Source organism: Saccoglossus kowalevskii, chromosome 21, assembly GCF_978046115.1.
Source record: "Saccoglossus kowalevskii chromosome 21, keSacKowa6.1, whole genome shotgun sequence".
Lineage (NCBI taxonomy): Eukaryota > Metazoa > Hemichordata > Enteropneusta > Harrimaniidae > Saccoglossus > Saccoglossus kowalevskii.
Genome location: NC_140661.1, coordinates 26,075,346 through 26,094,855, shown reverse-complemented (window position 1 = coordinate 26,094,855; position 19,510 = coordinate 26,075,346). Strand labels below are relative to the sequence as shown.

General features: G+C 35.7%; 1 protein-coding gene across 4 annotated transcripts in view; it reads left to right on the top strand.

Moving 5' to 3' along the window:
* The first annotated feature begins 2,563 nt into the window (after window positions 1–2,563).
* Window positions 2,564–19,510, top strand: part of LOC144351484 (organic cation transporter protein-like) — a 33,248-nt gene continuing 16,301 nt past the window's right edge. The window contains exons 1-9 of one of the 4 annotated variants that reach the window (XR_014928007.1): window positions 2,564–2,753; window positions 3,496–3,894; window positions 4,776–4,879; window positions 5,076–5,230; window positions 5,712–5,883; window positions 6,097–6,238; window positions 6,369–6,451; window positions 7,042–7,281; window positions 7,410–7,518. Coding sequence is in view for 3 of the 4 variants with exons in the window: in XM_085494824.1 (XP_085350950.1) it covers window positions 3,496–3,894; window positions 4,776–4,879; window positions 5,076–5,230; window positions 5,712–5,883; window positions 6,097–6,238; window positions 6,369–6,451; window positions 7,042–7,253; window positions 7,410–7,518 (1,376 nt within the window). In the remaining variant the exon portion in view is untranslated. Of the gene's footprint in view, window positions 2,754–3,495; window positions 3,895–4,775; window positions 4,880–5,075; window positions 5,231–5,711; window positions 5,884–6,096; window positions 6,239–6,368; window positions 6,452–7,041; window positions 7,282–7,409; window positions 7,519–19,510 lie in introns of those variants that run through there. The other 3 variants (XM_085494824.1, XM_085494825.1, XM_085494826.1) reach the window with 3 other exon arrangements.

The window sequence follows — 19,510 nt, the reverse complement described above, 5'->3', positions numbered from 1 at the left end:
ATGAATATTCCTTGGAACAAAGAAAACTTGGGACAATAAAATGTAAAGTACAACTCAATGCTATGATTGTATTATAATCTGCCTCGCAGTTTATCGTGATTCAATTTGAAAGTGTTCATGAGCGACTCAAATCAGAATTCATTGTGGCAACAATAAAAATAGTACTCCTGGATTCTCCTTAAAGTCATTTAAACTGAGCATGATCATGTTTAAGACAGCCAACAGTTGAATCATCCCTTCTGTATATATTGTTACTACATTGTATGCAGATTAACAATAAACCAATAACCAACAAAAATCCAAAACCTGATATATTCCTGAACAGCTTCGGGGAGTATTCAATAACAAATTAATAACTGAAAGGAACGCTCGTTCAACCAAACCATTGGGGTAGTATTTATAATTGTTTTCAGTTAAAAGTATAATGAGACGTCGGCTTTTAACTTGCTTTGCAGGCTAGACTTTCACTTTATTAATAACTTCATCTCTACCGTCGGGTCACCCACTCAAGTCACCTACTCGGCGTCTCCGGTCTCTGGAACTGAATCTCACACTTTTACACTGTTATTAAAAGTACATAAAAAGCAGTACTGTACTGCACGCATTGCTGTGATGACATGTTTTGCCTCAACTCGTATTGTTTTGCACCCTGCCCATACTCGCGAGTTTTAGAAAACGTACGTCGACCGCGTAAAAACCATGGCGAACAGTTCGATACGCATTATTTTAATGTCCTTCCCATATGTAATTGCGCTTTACGCAATAGTACAATAGCAATAGTTGCCAAAACAACCGCTAATGGTGTGGTCAATTACCTCATTACGCACGGTCATGTTTTCGCAGTTGTTTAACCTGAAAATATACTACCTGTACCAATTTACTTGCTAGATTCAGTGATGTAATTTGGTATATCTCTTAACACCTACTTGTTACTGCAGCGTTATTAGTGACAAATAATACAGTGTGGATCAATAATCCTGCCGAGAGCGGTTCCTGTGGTGCTATATCTTGCACATCTGTATCTAGTTAACTTTCTAAAGATACAAGAATTGTTGCTATTGGATGTACCTCTTGATCCGATATTCGAATTCGTTTACAAAAGTTAAATACCAGTTTCCTAGTTTATGTTATTACTTACAGATTGAAAAATGAAATAAATGTTGAGTACAATGTATTACGCGAGATCAAGAATATTGTTCAATTTCGTCGTGTATGCATGTGTGCTCTATGCATTAAACACTCTAAAAAATATGTCTTATATAGTTAGGTAATATTGTTTAAAATAATTACAATTCCTCGTATCAGTATAATAATAATAATAATAATAATAATAATAATAATAATAATAATATTAGTAATATTAGTAATAATGATATGAGGTTATTACGAGGATGCCTCAAAGTATACACGAAAACAGTACAGCGGAAGTATCGACCGACGCGCAGTGAAGGTCGATGCGACGGCATACTGTTTGAATATATATATATATATATCGGTTATTCGCAAACCATGGATTCTGAATATCATAAACATTCACAAACACGCAAGACAAGATTCAAACTCACACACACAGTCTAGCGCCTCGACACTACAGGCGAAATGGGTTAACCATACCATACTAACTGACATAGATTAAGTCAGCTCAAAATAGTATATATTGCGTGTCAGTGAAGAAGACAATACGCAAGCTGCACTAAAACCCAAAACCAAACAAACAAAACAGTTCAAAATAGCATGTAGTGAGTACCTCCCTACAGTAATTAGATGGTAATACATTCATAAAACATAAAAATATGTCTTCTTGGTTAGAAATAAACCTACTCGGTTCCAGTTGCTTTCGAACAAAAAAATTGCCCACCAGCAGAGTTAACTACATAGTTTTATTTATGTACATGAAAACGCTATTTTACAATTTGAAATATGGAATTCGAATTAGAGAGCGAGAGAGCCGGTATGTATCGGAAACATTAGTCGCGATAGTGGCCTATAGCACGCTACTGGGGCGCGACCATTAGCGAATAGGGTCTATTGTCAATGCCATCAAATACACATAAGCGGCATGAAAAATTGAGAATATTTGTTTGAATTTGTTATTTACCGGTCTTTATTGTCTACTTACATTGGAACAGTCGCCTATTCAACCACCGTCATACGTTTTCATTGCATTTCAGCAGGAAAAATGTCTTTTAATAAAGATCATTTTGAATAAAAAATAGCATGAACATACTACCCGTAACAACTGAACAGTGAGAAACGACAACTCGGCGTAGTCACCAAGCAATGACGGTTACAGTGAGTGTAAAGCAATAATTGTTGATAATCACAACAAGAATCGCACTGTGCTTATTGACGAAAGGATCTCGTAATACTTTTTTTACCTGCACTGTAATTGTCTATAGTGACTATACTGAGTTGTAATTTCGCTCCGCTCAGATTTTACCGGCAATATATATCATAACGCATGACTGACGTCAGTTTATGAATACATTAATGTAATACAGTACAGTCATGCACAGCTTCCGGGAAACATTTTGATGACGTAGACTAAGTGTACATCAAATGAATTGCCCCAACATAACAGCATCACGGCACGGACCATGTGAGTTTGAGCATGAATCTTGTTTGTGAATTGAGAGCACGGTATCAGGAACGGAGTAACATGATGTGGCGTACCACTCTATTGGGTGGTTATTTTCGTTCTCATTGTTTTAAGGCATGATAATGGTTTTGTTCAGTTGAATAATGATAAAAAGGTAAGTACAGCAGTGCTTACTCGACTGGACGATGGCGGTCAGGATATATGTGTAGCAATAGAGAGTTAAATGGTTAACGTATTTGTTCAAACACGCTGTTACAATACATCATTATAATATGTAAACATCACATGCAGGGATTAGTTCGCAAATCATCATCTTCGATAAGTTTAATATATCATATTAACACATCGTATTAATTCATTTCTATTCTTCATTATCAGAAAACGTGTCAGTTCGCCAATTCTGATTGGAACTGGACTAAAAGTGTTAAAATAACACACATACATTTATTTATTCGATCAGCAGCATTGTTGTTAATGCAGATTTACTATTTTAAGCCATCTGATGTGAATACATAAATAGAATGAACGTTCACTAAATCTCTGCACTAAATTATGTTGTGATGTGCCAGAATTCTATATAATATTCACTGGGTTGTACTCATTTGTATTTGTGGCTCCTTCGCTCTCATCTTGGCGGCGGATAAGTATATTTAAACCTTCCAGAGTTGTGAATCATAGGGGCCCATTTCCGAATATTTTTTTATCTAAGTGTATAACTACACTTTATCTAAGTGTAAGTAAATTTCTGGACATAAGAAGAAGCATTTATGCTTAAATGTTGCCAATTAATTATATTTCGTGATGGAATTTCATTTGTTCGGTCTGACTCATTACGTGCTTTCTAATCTTACATATATACTATGTATGTTATTTTTTTTATTTTGTAATACGTATAGATGGCGGTCGTTGAATCTCTAAGTGTCATCAAAGATTTTGGAAGATTCCAGAAGTCCCAGTTTTTTTTGTTCTGCCTTGGAATATTCCCACATGCATGGTTCAGTATTGGAAACACATTTTACAGTGCATCCGTTGATCATTACTGCCGTGTGGCTGACAACCAAACATATTCCGAAAACTCACAGCTGAAAAAATGTTTCATACCTTCTTACTATGTGAAAGGTAGGCTGGAATGGGATTCATGTATAATGTATGATCCAGGTACCAATTTAACAAATACAAACATTTCAGCACATGATGGATTTTCACGCACATGCCAGTCCTCCAACATTACACGTAAATGTGATCAAGGATGGATTTATGATAAGCGGTACTTGGCCAGCACTGTTGTCACAGAGGTAAGGACAACAGAAATCGCATTCTTTAGAGGAAGGCATTGTAATATCATTATACTGTGACACATATCAAGCATTAGCTTGCTAATTGGCTAATCTGACATTTCGTTTATTCAAGCTAAAATGTATATTCTCACAGTAAGGTTGTTGGCACTTTAGCTAAATTCAGATTCTGTTACTTCGTACATTGAGCCAACTTCGCTAAAATGTCATGTAGCTATTTTAAAGTATTTGCAATACCTCCTTTGACATGGAAAAGATAATACAACGTACATTGGTAATGTAACAAAAGTGTAAATGAAGTAATAAATACACTCACCATTTAACAATGAGAAAAACATTTTTGGAGAAAATTATGTAGATTATGTTAATGTAATGTAAGCAATATATGTTTAATATAATCATCAATTATAGTTTTGATTTGAAATAACCATTCTCAGATAGGTTTATTTCCTATTCACTTAAAACGACCAATCACTCAAATGACAAACAGGGGCCTGAGACTGACAATGAAAGTTTTGCGCATGCAATTAATAGAGGGCCTTTGTTAATCCTACCTTTCTAGTACTATTGACAAGAAAGGTCCTTTGTAAGTTCAATTTTTTAAACACCTTAATTTTAGATATGATAATCTCAAGTCTGTACTAATTTACAATGTTTTATTCAAAACACATACACTAGATATGTCAAATTATATTCTGGTTGGGGGGGGGGGGGGGGGGCTCATTCAAATCCAATTTTACTAGTGCCAATACCAATACCAATAACACCATTGACGTTATTTTGGTGCACATACGCGGATATTTCCTAATATATATATATATATATATATATATTATATATTATATATTTATATTATATATATATATATATATATATTGCAGTTTGATTTAGTTTGTAAGAAGGATTTTATGAAACAAATATCGAAATCTGTAAGCGCATTTGGAGAACTTATTGGTTGCTTAATATTCGGACAGTTTGCTGACGTGTAAGTATACAGTATGATTAGACATAATATTAAAACACATATTAAGCATGCATAATCACACTTAATCGTACCCATTTTTTATTGATATTGAGAAATACCAGAATCAAATCTTTATATCAAGAAGACGTCTATCAAAATACTCGACGATTCTGCAGCTCCAGAATCTTGTAGTCATGTACCATCTTATTTTCTGAAGGTATGGGAGGAAGCCAACAGTGCTTATTGCAGGCACACTGTCTTTTATATTCGGTATTTCTACGGCGTTTGTCCCTTCTTTCATCCTATTCATCACAGGAACGTTTTTGTCAGCAATGTCAATATCAGCTATTTTTATGATAATGTATGTACTTGGTAAGTATTTATTTCAGTATATTTGGCATTGACATATATGGTATTTCAATAGTAAAACGTGACGCAAAACGAAAACAAGGATAATGTATTTATTTTTACAAATGTTAAATTCATTTTGAAGGAAATATGAGGATCAATACTCAGTTCTAAAACGGAAATTATGCGATCACACGATATTCAATATCTATGGACAAATATCAGATATCAATTCAATATTAGTAATCTTGTAGCTCACACTTAACTGATTACCTGCTGATTGCCTGTTTGAGAAGATCAAAGAAACAAGTAACAAATGTATTTTTTCAAAAATTGTTTTCATTCCAGCTTCGACGATTTAAACACTGATAATGTTTTCAATTGTATAATGTCCCGATTAGCAAAGTCTGGAATTCTTCTAAAATAATAAAACATTTTATTAAATAAATGCAGTTAATGTTACAAACAAAGTCAGAATGCATTGTAAAATTCAACCCCATTTCAGCAATGGAAGCCACACCCTCAATACGAAGACCTCTTGTATCCAGTGGCTGCACATTGTCTTACTCAACAGGATATGTGTTTCTTGGAATAACAGCATATATTGTTCATGGGAACTGGAGAGTACTTCAATTCATAAGTGGTGTAGTTTGTCTACTATACATACCGTATATTTGGTGAGTTATACAGAAATGTAATTATTATAGAATAATGAATAGTTTAATTAAGTCTAATTTAAATTAAGTGCAATAGCACAACGCTTTGCTAAGTAGTTGAGTATTACTTGCTGTTGTTTGCTGGGAATTGATTATAACAACCTGCTTATGTTCAATAGTTGAAACTTTTGTATTCATTTGTTTTATAAAATTTGCCAACGAATAATTGTGCAGGGTTATGGAAGAATCTGTTAGATGGCTTTTGCAAGCCGGTGAAATAACCAAAGCCAGAAACATTATAAAAAGAGCTACAAACATAAATGGAGAACCAATGAACGAAGAGATGATGGATACTGTTTTCTTATGCTCGATGGTGGTAGGTCATACATTGTACCGTATTTTGGAATATAACTATCGTCATATGCTTATCTAGCTGTGTACAACTTTTTATCCGGCTGTCACGGGTGTTTTTTAAACCTAACACGAACTTCTTACTTCAAACACAGAAGCAGCCTGAACGCAAGTCACTATTATCACTGCTCAAGACACCCGTTATCAGAAAACGAATTCTAAATATATCATTATGTTGGTGAGTTCGTTTAACAAATACATAAACGTTATCGTGTTTCTACATATAACACACCACAAACATTAAATGCAATTTTAATCATTTACATCTGTATACACTGCAACACTAATTTAAAGGTATATATTTGAATCGAGTTTCAATAAATAACCTTTGTTTTCGTATTCTGTAAAAATGTTCTATGAATTTTGATATAATAAACAAATTAGAGGGATATTTTAAACACTAAAAGTAATGTCATTTTCCCCATTGCGTCTGTTATATGTCTCTTCCAAAGCTTACGATGGCAAATTGTATTGGTAACATATTTGTAAATAGCATATCAATATTATGTACATGACATAGATTGTTTTATCAATGTTAATAATTGTAAAATAAATGCGACATACAAAGCAACATAAAATTCATATTCAAAGATCACCTGACACATCGAACAACACAAACGTGGTAACGGATATATAAACACATGGATACTTTTCATCTCAGAGAATGTGTGATTAACACAAAAATACTAAAATTTGTAACTTTCATGCCATTTTATGTAAAGTTTAAGTGAGAGCGGATGTTGTTGTTATATTCATTATACTTTCCAGGTTCGCAACTGGAATGATGTATTTTGGTATTTCTATGAACGCCAACTTTTTTGCAAAGAAGAATCCTTATGCCATTTTCATATTCACTGCTGCAGTTGAAATACCGGCTGTGTTTTTGAACTTGTGGTTACTTCAAAGATATCAGCGACGATTAGTACAATGCATATCATTGATACTCACTGGAGCCGTTTTGTTGTTTGGTGGTATTTCTGGTAAATTGCAACCTTCAATATACAACTTGTAGGTAGAAAATAATTATTCAAACATTTGTCTGAATATAAATGCCGCCATTTGGCCACTCGTAATTCAAAATTGTATTGAATACATTTTAATTATCGTCTCGTATAATTTATCATATTTGTTGCCAGGTACATACGAGTTGTTATTTGTAGCTGTAGTTCTTGCTAAGCTGCTTGTGAAAATTAGTATGGGAACAATTGTTATATATACCGCAGAACTTTTCCCCACATCGGTGAGGTATGTATCCATAACAACATACAACATATGACATTGTGCGCTAATCAGGCATAAATATCCATTTCAAAATGATATTAAGAACTTTTGAACGACTTATTAATATTATAAAATTTGGAAGAGATTACTTAGTGAGTCTGATACTCGCAATACTGCGATAAGTGTTCTGGAATTCTATCGTACGGAGTTATAAACGCACAAGGAGAAATAACATCATATCCAATCAAAAACATTGAAAGATTTTCATTTAGAGACCATAGTCTAAAAAACAAAGCAGAAAAAAGTCAGTACTACTTCCGATGCATCAGCATTAACATACATAAGACGTTATAAACAGTGTGAATGCTTCACAAGACAGCGAAGCCCCGATCTGTGGAGAGTGTATACAGCGCGTTTCAAGTTACAGTTTTGATACACCGCATCACGGGTAAAAAGTAACATACTTTATAAAACGCCAGAGCGAGGCTACGGCCTTCTGTTATACACGTTTCCGGAAAATTGTCGAAATTATAGTGCATTTCATCATAGATTTGAACCGCGTGTTGTATGAAATGTACTAACATCATTGGAAATGTTCAATACGTTTATTTCAAAAACTTTAGCATCTGGCACCTGTATTGTAATCTACCCGAAACGCGCAGTACTAAGACATGAATGCAGTTATATCATAACAAACATTTACACCAATAGTTGAAGTATAGTAGGTGAATCTGAATGTACTTATGTTACCACTACTTTGATAGTGCTTGCAAATTCATAGATTCTTTTCAATTTTCTTCAAGCCCAAATTTAGACAAAGATTGAGTATAGCAGTTTGCTTAGTAAGTTTGCTTAAGTTTGCTTAGTTTCAGACTATTCACAACATTACTGACCACAGACCAATACTCAAAGCCAATAGAAATATTTCGCATTCAACCAATGCAGATAAACCATGTTGGCGAATATTTTGTTTTTCTTGAAAGCAAATGTTATGACTTAACTGTTAATCATGTCTTTGAATATGCACCGCTCATCTGAGAGTAGTTTACATTATATATCGGCGGGTGCTTTTTGAAACAGGTCTATTGATGAATTCCAGTGATGTTAATGCATTTCATGCAGCACACGCATCAAATCTACATGAATGCAATATAAAATTACGTTCCATTTTATTCATAAGCAAATACAGACAGACGTGCGCTCGTTACAGTATAATTTTCATGATTACTAACTATGAAAAACACCAAAGTGAAAATAATTTAACTAACAACTCAGAGGAGATGCAAACATGCGCTATATTTCATCAATATTCATATCAACACTCGATATGTCATATGTCTATATATATATATATATATATATATATATATCAGTAATTTTAATGAAAAAAAAGTACATTTATCTTAGTAATAGTGACACCTGTTGTTTAGTGTGATGAACCCCCACGGTTGGGTACAGGAGCATAGAAGTTTTTAATTAAAATTGTTTTCCATAAGAAAAATGAAACCATCATACATGGCCTTATAAACAGCCTTTTACTTCATATTGGGGTGGGTGGAGTAAAGCTGTGATTATTTTTATTACTTTCTGACCATCTAGTTTGCCATTTACCATGTCCATATAAACTAAAGCTCCAGCCAATATCAGATTTGACTACTTGTTTCAAGCTATGGCACTTGGAAATGAGTGTTGTGACATGTGGCAAATGTCCAACTGTCTTGGTTAATAAGATTGGCTATATTTCAACTAGAAACAGGTAAACCAGTATACCTGTATGTACGAAGCCAGTGATCGTTATTCAAGCCAAAGAAACTGCATCTATTTATATAAATACACATGGACAGAGAATATTTTCTTGGAGCACTAAATGTGACAATTGCCCTACTGTCTGTGATAAATATACCACACCAGCTACATAGTGCCCGACGAGGAGTTGGGTAGGTAGTGAAGAAAAACATTGACTGAAGCCTGGCAGAGGACTGAATTGTTGTCAACAGCAACAAACATACTGGGAAAGTCAAAGACAGTGAAAAAACAAACAAACAAAAAACACACAGGCATATAAATACTAACTTTCTAGGATCTTTATTGACTCCAAGTAATCCAGAGTAGAACGAGATGAATCAACGCTATACTCCGCCATCTTTATTTTAATATTAGATGCAACCATTATTCTGTAGGGGACAACGGGTCATAACTTGAGGGGAGTTAACACCCATGATTTTTAAAATGCCTTGATCAATAAGAGTCTAAGTTACAGGGAACATTATTTTCATTTTTCAGTGGACCAATAAATGCATTTGACAGGAAAATAGAAAAACTCTACCACAACAGCAATTAGAACAGCTTGCTGCATTATAAGTATCACTTCCCTGTCAAATTAGTGGTTCATGCTTATTTGAATCTGAACATAACAGGCCAATTCTATCACACCTTGCTAGGCTTGAACTTCCATCCAATCAGAGCATTCCAAATGAACATGATTCTCCACAAAACTAGAGGGCGCTCTGACCAAAAAATTGCCATGATCTAAATAAAAAGAACTGAATGTCCACAGTTATGTCTGTAGGTGTACCTTACCTGCATGCAAAATAAAGTCCAAGATTGGTCGGTTATGTACGTACTTATCCAAAATGAATTCATAACCATTTTAACACGTAGCCAGGGTAATGAAATTAAACGGTACCCACCGAAAAATACACAGGGTCAGAACCCTGACCAACATATTGAAATAAAGTCCAAGATTGGTCGGTTATGTACGTACTTATCCAAAATGAATTCATAACCATTTTAACACGTAGCCAGGGTAATGAAATTAAACGGTACCCACCGAAAAATACACAGGGTCAGAACCCTGACCAACACATTGAAATATAAAGTCCAAGATTGGTCGGTTATGTACGTACTTATCCAGAGTGAATTCATAACCATTTTAACACGTAGCCAGGGTAATGAAATTAAACGGTACCCACCGAAAAATACACAGGGTCTGAACCCTGACCAACATATTGAAATAAAGTCCAAGATTGGTCGGTTATGTACGTACTTATCCAGAGTGAATTCATAACCATTTTAACACGTAGCCAGGGTAATGAAATTAAACGGTACCCACCGAAAAATACACAGGGTCTGAACCCTGACCAACATATTGAAATAAAGTCCAAGATTGGTCGGTTATGTACGTACTTATCCAGAGTGAATTCATAACCATTTTAACACGTAGCCAGGGTAATGAAATTAAACGGTACCCACCGAAAAATACACAGGGTCAGAACCCTGACCAACATATTGAAATAAAGTCCAAGATTGGTCGGTTATGTACGTACTTATCCAAAATGAATTCATACCCATTTTAACACGTAGCCAGGGTGGTGAAATTAAACGGTACCCACCGAAAAATACACAGGGTCAGAACCCTGACCAACATATTGAAATAAAGTCCAAGATTGGTCGGTTATGTACGTACTTATCCAAAATGAATTCATAACCATTTTAACACGTAGCCAGGGTAATGAACCAATGCATTGCCTGATATTAAATGTTAACTAACGTTTTAGTACATATGTATAAGCATTCAGTAATTTTAATGAAAAAAAAGTACATTTATCTTAGTAATAGTGACACCTGTTGTTTAGTGTGATGAACCCCCACGGTTGGGTACAGGAGCATAGAAGTTTTTAATTAAAATTGTTTTCCATAAGAAAAATGAAACCATCATACATGGCCTTATAAACAGCCTTTTACTTCATATTGGGGTGGGTGGAGTAAAGCTGTGATTATTTTTATTACTTTCTGACCATCTAGTTTGCCATTTACCATGTCCATATAAACTAAAGCTCCAGCCAATATCAGATTTGACTACTTGTTTCAAGCTATGGCACTTGGAAATGAGTGTTGTGACATGTGGCAAATGTCCAACTGTCTTGGTTAATAAGATTGGCTATATTTCAACTAGAAACAGGTAAACCAGTATACCTGTATGTACGAAGCCAGTGATCGTTATTCAAGCCAAAGAAACTGCATCTATTTATATAAATACACATGGACAGAGAATATTTTCTTGGAGCACTAAATGTGACAATTGCCCTACTGTCTGTGATAAATATACCACACCAGCTACATAGTGCCCGACGAGGAGTTGGGTAGGTAGTGAAGAAAAACATTGACTGAAGCCTGGCAGAGGACTGAATTGTTGTCAACAGCAACAAACATACTGGGAAAGTCAAAGACAGTGAAAAAACAAACAAACAAAAAACACACAGGCATATAAATACTAACTTTCTAGGATCTTTATTGACTCCAAGTAATCCAGAGTAGAACGAGATGAATCAACGCTATACTCCGCCATCTTTATTTTAATATTAGATGCAACCATTATTCTGTAGGGGACAACGGGTCATAACTTGAGGGGAGTTAACACCCATGATTTTTAAAATGCCTTGATCAATAAGAGTCTAAGTTACAGGGAACATTATTTTCATTTTTCAGTGGACCAATAAATGCATTTGACAGGAAAATAGAAAAACTCTACCACAACAGCAATTAGAACAGCTTGCTGCATTATAAGTATCACTTCCCTGTCAAATTAGTGGTTCATGCTTATTTGAATCTGAACATAACAGGCCAATTCTATCACACCTTGCTAGGCTTGAACTTCCATCCAATCAGAGCATTCCAAATGAACATGATTCTCCACAAAACTAGAGGGCGCTCTGACCAAAAAATTGCCATGATCTAAATAAAAAGAACTGAATGTCCACAGTTATGTCTGTAGGTGTACCTTACCTGCATGCAAAATAAAGTCCAAGATTGGTCGGTTATGTACGTACTTATCCAAAATGAATTCATAACCATTTTAACACGTAGCCAGGGTAATGAAATTAAACGGTACCCACCGAAAAATACACAGGGTCAGAACCCTGACCAACATATTGAAATAAAGTCCAAGATTGGTCGGTTATGTACGTACTTATCCAAAATGAATTCATACCCATTTTAACACGTAGCCAGGGTGGTGAAATTAAACGGTACCCACCGAAAAATACACAGGGTCAGAACCCTGACCAACATATTGAAATAAAGTCCAAGATTGGTCGGTTATGTACGTACTTATCCAAAATGAATTCATAACCATTTTAACACGTAGCCAGGGTAATGAACCAATGCATTGCCTGATATTAAATGTTAACTAACGTTTTAGTACATATGTATAAGCATTCAGTAATTTTAATGAAAAAAAAGTACATTTATCTTAGTAATAGTGACACCTGTTGTTTAGTGTGATGAACCCCCACGGTTGGGTACAGGAGCATAGAAGTTTTTAATTAAAATTGTTTTCCATAAGAAAAATGAAACCATCATACATGGCCTTATAAACAGCCTTTTACTTCATATTGGGGTGGGTGGAGTAAAGCTGTGATTATTTTTATTACTTTCTGACCATCTAGTTTGCCATTTACCATGTCCATATAAACTAAAGCTCCAGCCAATATCAGATTTGACTACTTGTTTCAAGCTATGGCACTTGGAAATGAGTGTTGTGACATGTGGCAAATGTCCAACTGTCTTGGTTAATAAGATTGGCTATATTTCAACTAGAAACAGGTAAACCAGTATACCTGTATGTACGAAGCCAGTGATCGTTATTCAAGCCAAAGAAACTGCATCTATTTATATAAATACACATGGACAGAGAATATTTTCTTGGAGCACTAAATGTGACAATTGCCCTACTGTCTGTGATAAATATACCACACCAGCTACATAGTGCCCGACGAGGAGTTGGGTAGGTAGTGAAGAAAAACATTGACTGAAGCCTGGCAGAGGACTGAATTGTTGTCAACAGCAACAAACATACTGGGAAAGTCAAAGACAGTGAAAAAACAAACAAACAAAAAACACACAGGCATATAAATACTAACTTTCTAGGATCTTTATTGACTCCAAGTAATCCAGAGTAGAACGAGATGAATCAACGCTATACTCCGCCATCTTTATTTTAATATTAGATGCAACCATTATTCTGTAGGGGACAACGGGTCATAACTTGAGGGGAGTTAACACCCATGATTTTTAAAATGCCTTGATCAATAAGAGTCTAAGTTACAGGGAACATTATTTTCATTTTTCAGTGGACCAATAAATGCATTTGACAGGAAAATAGAAAAACTCTACCACAACAGCAATTAGAACAGCTTGCTGCATTATAAGTATCACTTCCCTGTCAAATTAGTGGTTCATGCTTATTTGAATCTGAACATAACAGGCCAATTCTATCACACCTTGCTAGGCTTGAACTTCCATCCAATCAGAGCATTCCAAATGAACATGATTCTCCACAAAACTAGAGGGCGCTCTGACCAAAAAATTGCCATGATCTAAATAAAAAGAACTGAATGTCCACAGTTATGTCTGTAGGTGTACCTTACCTGCATGCAAAATAAAGTCCAAGATTGGTCGGTTATGTACGTACTTATCCAAAATGAATTCATAACCATTTTAACACGTAGCCAGGGTAATGAAATTAAACGGTACCCACCGAAAAATACACAGGGTCAGAACCCTGACCAACATATTGAAATAAAGTCCAAGATTGGTCGGTTATGTACGTACTTATCCAAAATGAATTCATAACCATTTTAACACGTAGCCAGGGTAATGAAATTAAACGGTACCCACCGAAAAATACACAGGGTCAGAACCCTGACCAACACATTGAAATATAAAGTCCAAGATTGGTCGGTTATGTACGTACTTATCCAGAGTGAATTCATAACCATTTTAACACGTAGCCAGGGTAATGAAATTAAACGGTACCCACCGAAAAATACACAGGGTCTGAACCCTGACCAACATATTGAAATAAAGTCCAAGATTGGTCGGTTATGTACGTACTTATCCAGAGTGAATTCATAACCATTTTAACACGTAGCCAGGGTAATGAAATTAAACGGTACCCACCGAAAAATACACAGGGTCTGAACCCTGACCAACATATTGAAATAAAGTCCAAGATTGGTCGGTTATGTACGTACTTATCCAGAGTGAATTCATAACCATTTTAACACGTAGCCAGGGTAATGAAATTAAACGGTACCCACCGAAAAATACACAGGGTCAGAACCCTGACCAACATATTGAAATAAAGTCCAAGATTGGTCGGTTATGTACGTACTTATCCAAAATGAATTCATACCCATTTTAACACGTAGCCAGGGTGGTGAAATTAAACGGTACCCACCGAAAAATACACAGGGTCAGAACCCTGACCAACATATTGAAATAAAGTCCAAGATTGGTCGGTTATGTACGTACTTATCCAAAATGAATTCATAACCATTTTAACACGTAGCCAGGGTAATGAACCAATGCATTGCCTGATATTAAATGTTAACTAACGTTTTAGTACATATGTATAAGCATTCAGTAATTTTAATGAAAAAAAAGTACATTTATCTTAGTAATAGTGACACCTGTTGTTTAGTGTGATGAACCCCCACGGTTGGGTACAGGAGCATAGAAGTTTTTAATTAAAATTGTTTTCCATAAGAAAAATGAAACCATCATACATGGCCTTATAAACAGCCTTTTACTTCATATTGGGGTGGGTGGAGTAAAGCTGTGATTATTTTTATTACTTTCTGACCATCTAGTTTGCCATTTACCATGTCCATATAAACTAAAGCTCCAGCCAATATCAGATTTGACTACTTGTTTCAAGCTATGGCACTTGGAAATGAGTGTTGTGACATGTGGCAAATGTCCAACTGTCTTGGTTAATAAGATTGGCTATATTTCAACTAGAAACAGGTAAACCAGTATACCTGTATGTACGAAGCCAGTGATCGTTATTCAAGCCAAAGAAACTGCATCTATTTATATAAATACACATGGACAGAGAATATTTTCTTGGAGCACTAAATGTGACAATTGCCCTACTGTCTGTGATAAATATACCACACCAGCTACATAGTGCCCGACGAGGAGTTGGGTAGGTAGTGAAGAAAAACATTGACTGAAGCCTGGCAGAGGACTGAATTGTTGTCAACAGCAACAAACATACTGGGAAAGTCAAAGACAGTGAAAAAACAAACAAACAAAAAACACACAGGCATATAAATACTAACTTTCTAGGATCTTTATTGACTCCAAGTAATCCAGAGTAGAACGAGATGAATCAACGCTATACTCCGCCATCTTTATTTTAATATTAGATGCAACCATTATTCTGTAGGGGACAACGGGTCATAACTTGAGGGGAGTTAACACCCATGATTTTTAAAATGCCTTGATCAATAAGAGTCTAAGTTACAGGGAACATTATTTTCATTTTTCAGTGGACCAATAAATGCATTTGACAGGAAAATAGAAAAACTCTACCACAACAGCAATTAGAACAGCTTGCTGCATTATAAGTATCACTTCCCTGTCAAATTAGTGGTTCATGCTTATTTGAATCTGAACATAACAGGCCAATTCTATCACACCTTGCTAGGCATGAACTTCCATCCAATCAGAGCATTCCAAATGAACATGATTCTCCACAAAACTAGAGGGCGCTCTGACCAAAAAATTGCCATGATCTAAATAAAAAGAACTGAATGTCCACAGTTATGTCTGTAGGTGTACCTTACCTGCATGCAAAATAAAGTCCAAGATTGGTCGGTTATGTACGTACTTATCCAAAATGAATTCATAACCATTTTAACACGTAGCCAGGGTAATGAAATTAAACGGTACCCACCGAAAAATACACAGGGTCAGAACCCTGACCAACACATTGAAATAAAGTCCAAGATTGGTCGGTTATGTACGTACTTATCCAGAGTGAATTCATAACCATTTTAACACGTAGCCAGGGTAATGAAATTAAACGGTACCCACCGAAAAATACACAAGGTCTGAACCCTGACCAACATATTGAAATAAAGTCCAAGATTGGTCGGTTATGTACGTACTTATCCAGAGTGAATTCATAACCATTTTAACACGTAGCCAGGGTAATGAAATTAAACGGTACCCACCGAAAAATACACAGGGTCTGAACCCTGACCAACATATTGAAATAAAGTCCAAGATTGGTCGGTTATGTACGTACTTATCCAGAGTGAATTCATAACCATTTTAACACGTAGCCAGGGTAATGAAATTAAACGGTACCCACCGAAAAATACACAGGGTCAGAACCCTGACCAACATATTGAAATAAAGTCCAAGATTGGTCGGTTATGTACGTACTTATCCAGAGTGAATTCATAACCATTTTAACACGTAGCCAGGGTAATGAAATTAAACGGTACCCACCGAAAAATACACAGGGTCTGAACCCTGACCAACATATTGAAATAAAGTCCAAGATTGGTCGGTTATGTACGTACTTATCCAGAGTGAATTCATAACCATTTTAACACGTAGCCAGGGTAATGAAATTAAACGGTACCCACCGAAAAATACACAGGGTCAGAACCCTGACCAACATATTGAAATAAAGTCCAAGATTGGTCGGTTATGTACGTACTTATCCAAAATGAATTCATACCCATTTTAACACGTAGCCAGGGTGGTGAAATTAAACGGTACCCACCGAAAAATACACAGGGTCAGAACCCTGACCAACATATTGAAATAAAGTCCAAGATTGGTCGGTTATGTACGTACTTATCCAAAATGAATTCATAACCATTTTAACACGTAGCCAGGGTAATGAACCAATGCATTGCCTGATATTAAATGTTAACTAACGTTTTAGTACATATGTATAAGCATTCAGTAATTTTAATGAAAAAAAAGTACATTTATCTTAGTAATAGTGACACCTGTTGTTTAGTGTGATGAACCCCCACGGTTGGGTACAGGAGCATAGAAGTTTTTAATTAAAATTGTTTTCCATAAGAAAAATGAAACCATCATACATGGCCTTATAAACAGCCTTTTACTTCATATTGGGGTGGGTGGAGTAAAGCTGTGATTATTTTTATTACTTTCTGACCATCTAGTTTGCCATTTACCATGTCCATATAAACTAAAGCTCCAGCCAATATCAGATTTGACTACTTGTTTCAAGCTATGGCACTTGGAAATGAGTGTTGTGACATGTGGCAAATGTCCAACTGTCTTGGTTAATAAGATTGGCTATATTTCAACTAGAAACAGGTAAACCAGTATACCTGTATGTACGAAGCCAGTGATCGTTATTCAAGCCAAAGAAACTGCATCTATTTATATAAATACACATGGACAGAGAATATTTTCTTGGAGCACTAAATGTGACAATTGCCCTACTGTCTGTGATAAATATACCACACCAGCTACATAGTGCCCGACGAGGAGTTGGGTAGGTAGTGAAGAAAAACATTGACTGAAGCCTGGCAGAGGACTGAATTGTTGTCAACAGCAACAAACATACTGGGAAAGTCAAAGACAGTGAAAAAACAAACAAACAAAAAACACACAGGCATATAAATACTAACTTTCTAGGATCTTTATTGACTCCAAGTAATCCAGAGTAGAACGAGATGAATCAACGCTATACTCCGCCATCTTTATTTTAATATTAGATGCAACCATTATTCTGTAGGGGACAACGGGTCATAACTTGAGGGGAGTTAACACCCATGATTTTTAAAATGCCTTGATCAATAAGAGTCTAAGTTACAGGGAACATTATTTTCATTTTTCAGTGGACCAATAAATGCATTTGACAGGAAAATAGAAAAACTCTACCACAACAGCAATTAGAACAGCTTGCTGCATTATAAGTATCACTTCCCTGTCAAATTAGTGGTTCATGCTTATTTGAATCTGAACATAACAGGCCAATTCTATCACACCTTGCTAGGCTTGAACTTCCATCCAATCAGAGCATTCCAAATGAACATGATTCTCCACAAAACTAGAGGGCGCTCTGACCAAAAAATTGCCATGATCTAAATAAAAAGAACTGAATGTCCACAGTTATGTCTGTAGGTGTACCTTACCTGCATGCAAAATAAAGTCCAAGATTGGTCGGTTATGTACGTACTTATCCAAAATGAATTCATAACCATTTTAACACGTAGCCAGGGTAATGAAATTAAACGGTACCCACCGAAAAATACACAGGGTCAGAACCCTGACCAACATATTGAAATAAAGTCCAAGATTGGTCGGTTATGTACGTACTTATCCAAAATGAATTCATAACCATTTTAACACGTAGCCAGGGTAATGAAATTAAACGGTACCCACCGAAAAATACACAGGGTCAGAACCCTGACCAACACATTGAAATATAAAGTCCAAGATTGGTCGGTTATGTACGTACTTATCCAGAGTGAATTCATAACCATTTTAACACGTAGCCAGGGTAATGAAATTAAACGGTACCCACCGAAAAATACACAGGGTCTGAACCCTGACCAACATATTGAAATAAAGTCCAAGATTGGTCGGTTATGTACGTACTTATCCAGAGTGAATTCATAACCATTTTAACACGTAGCCAGGGTAATGAAATTAAACGGTACCCACCGAAAAATACACAGGGTCTGAACCCTGACCAACATATTGAAATAAAGTCCAAGATTGGTCGGTTATGTACGTACTTATCCAGAGTGAATTCATAACCATTTTAACACGTAGCCAGGGTAATGAAATTAAACGGTACCCACCGAAAAATACACAGGGTCAGAACCCTGACCAACATATTGAAATAAAGTCCAAGATTGGTCGGTTATGTACGTACTTATCCAGAGTGAATTCATAACCATTTTAACACGTAGCCAGGGTAATGAAATTAAACGGTACCCACCGAAAAATACACAGGGTCTGAACCCTGACCAACATATTGAAATAAAGTCCAAGATTGGTCGGTTATGTACGTACTTATCCAGAGTGAATTCATAACCATTTTAACACGTAGCCAGGGTAATGAAATTAAACGGTACCCACCGAAAAATACACAGGGTCAGAACCCTGACCAACATATTGAAATAAAGTCCAAGATTGGTCGGTTATGTACGTACTTATCCAAAATGAA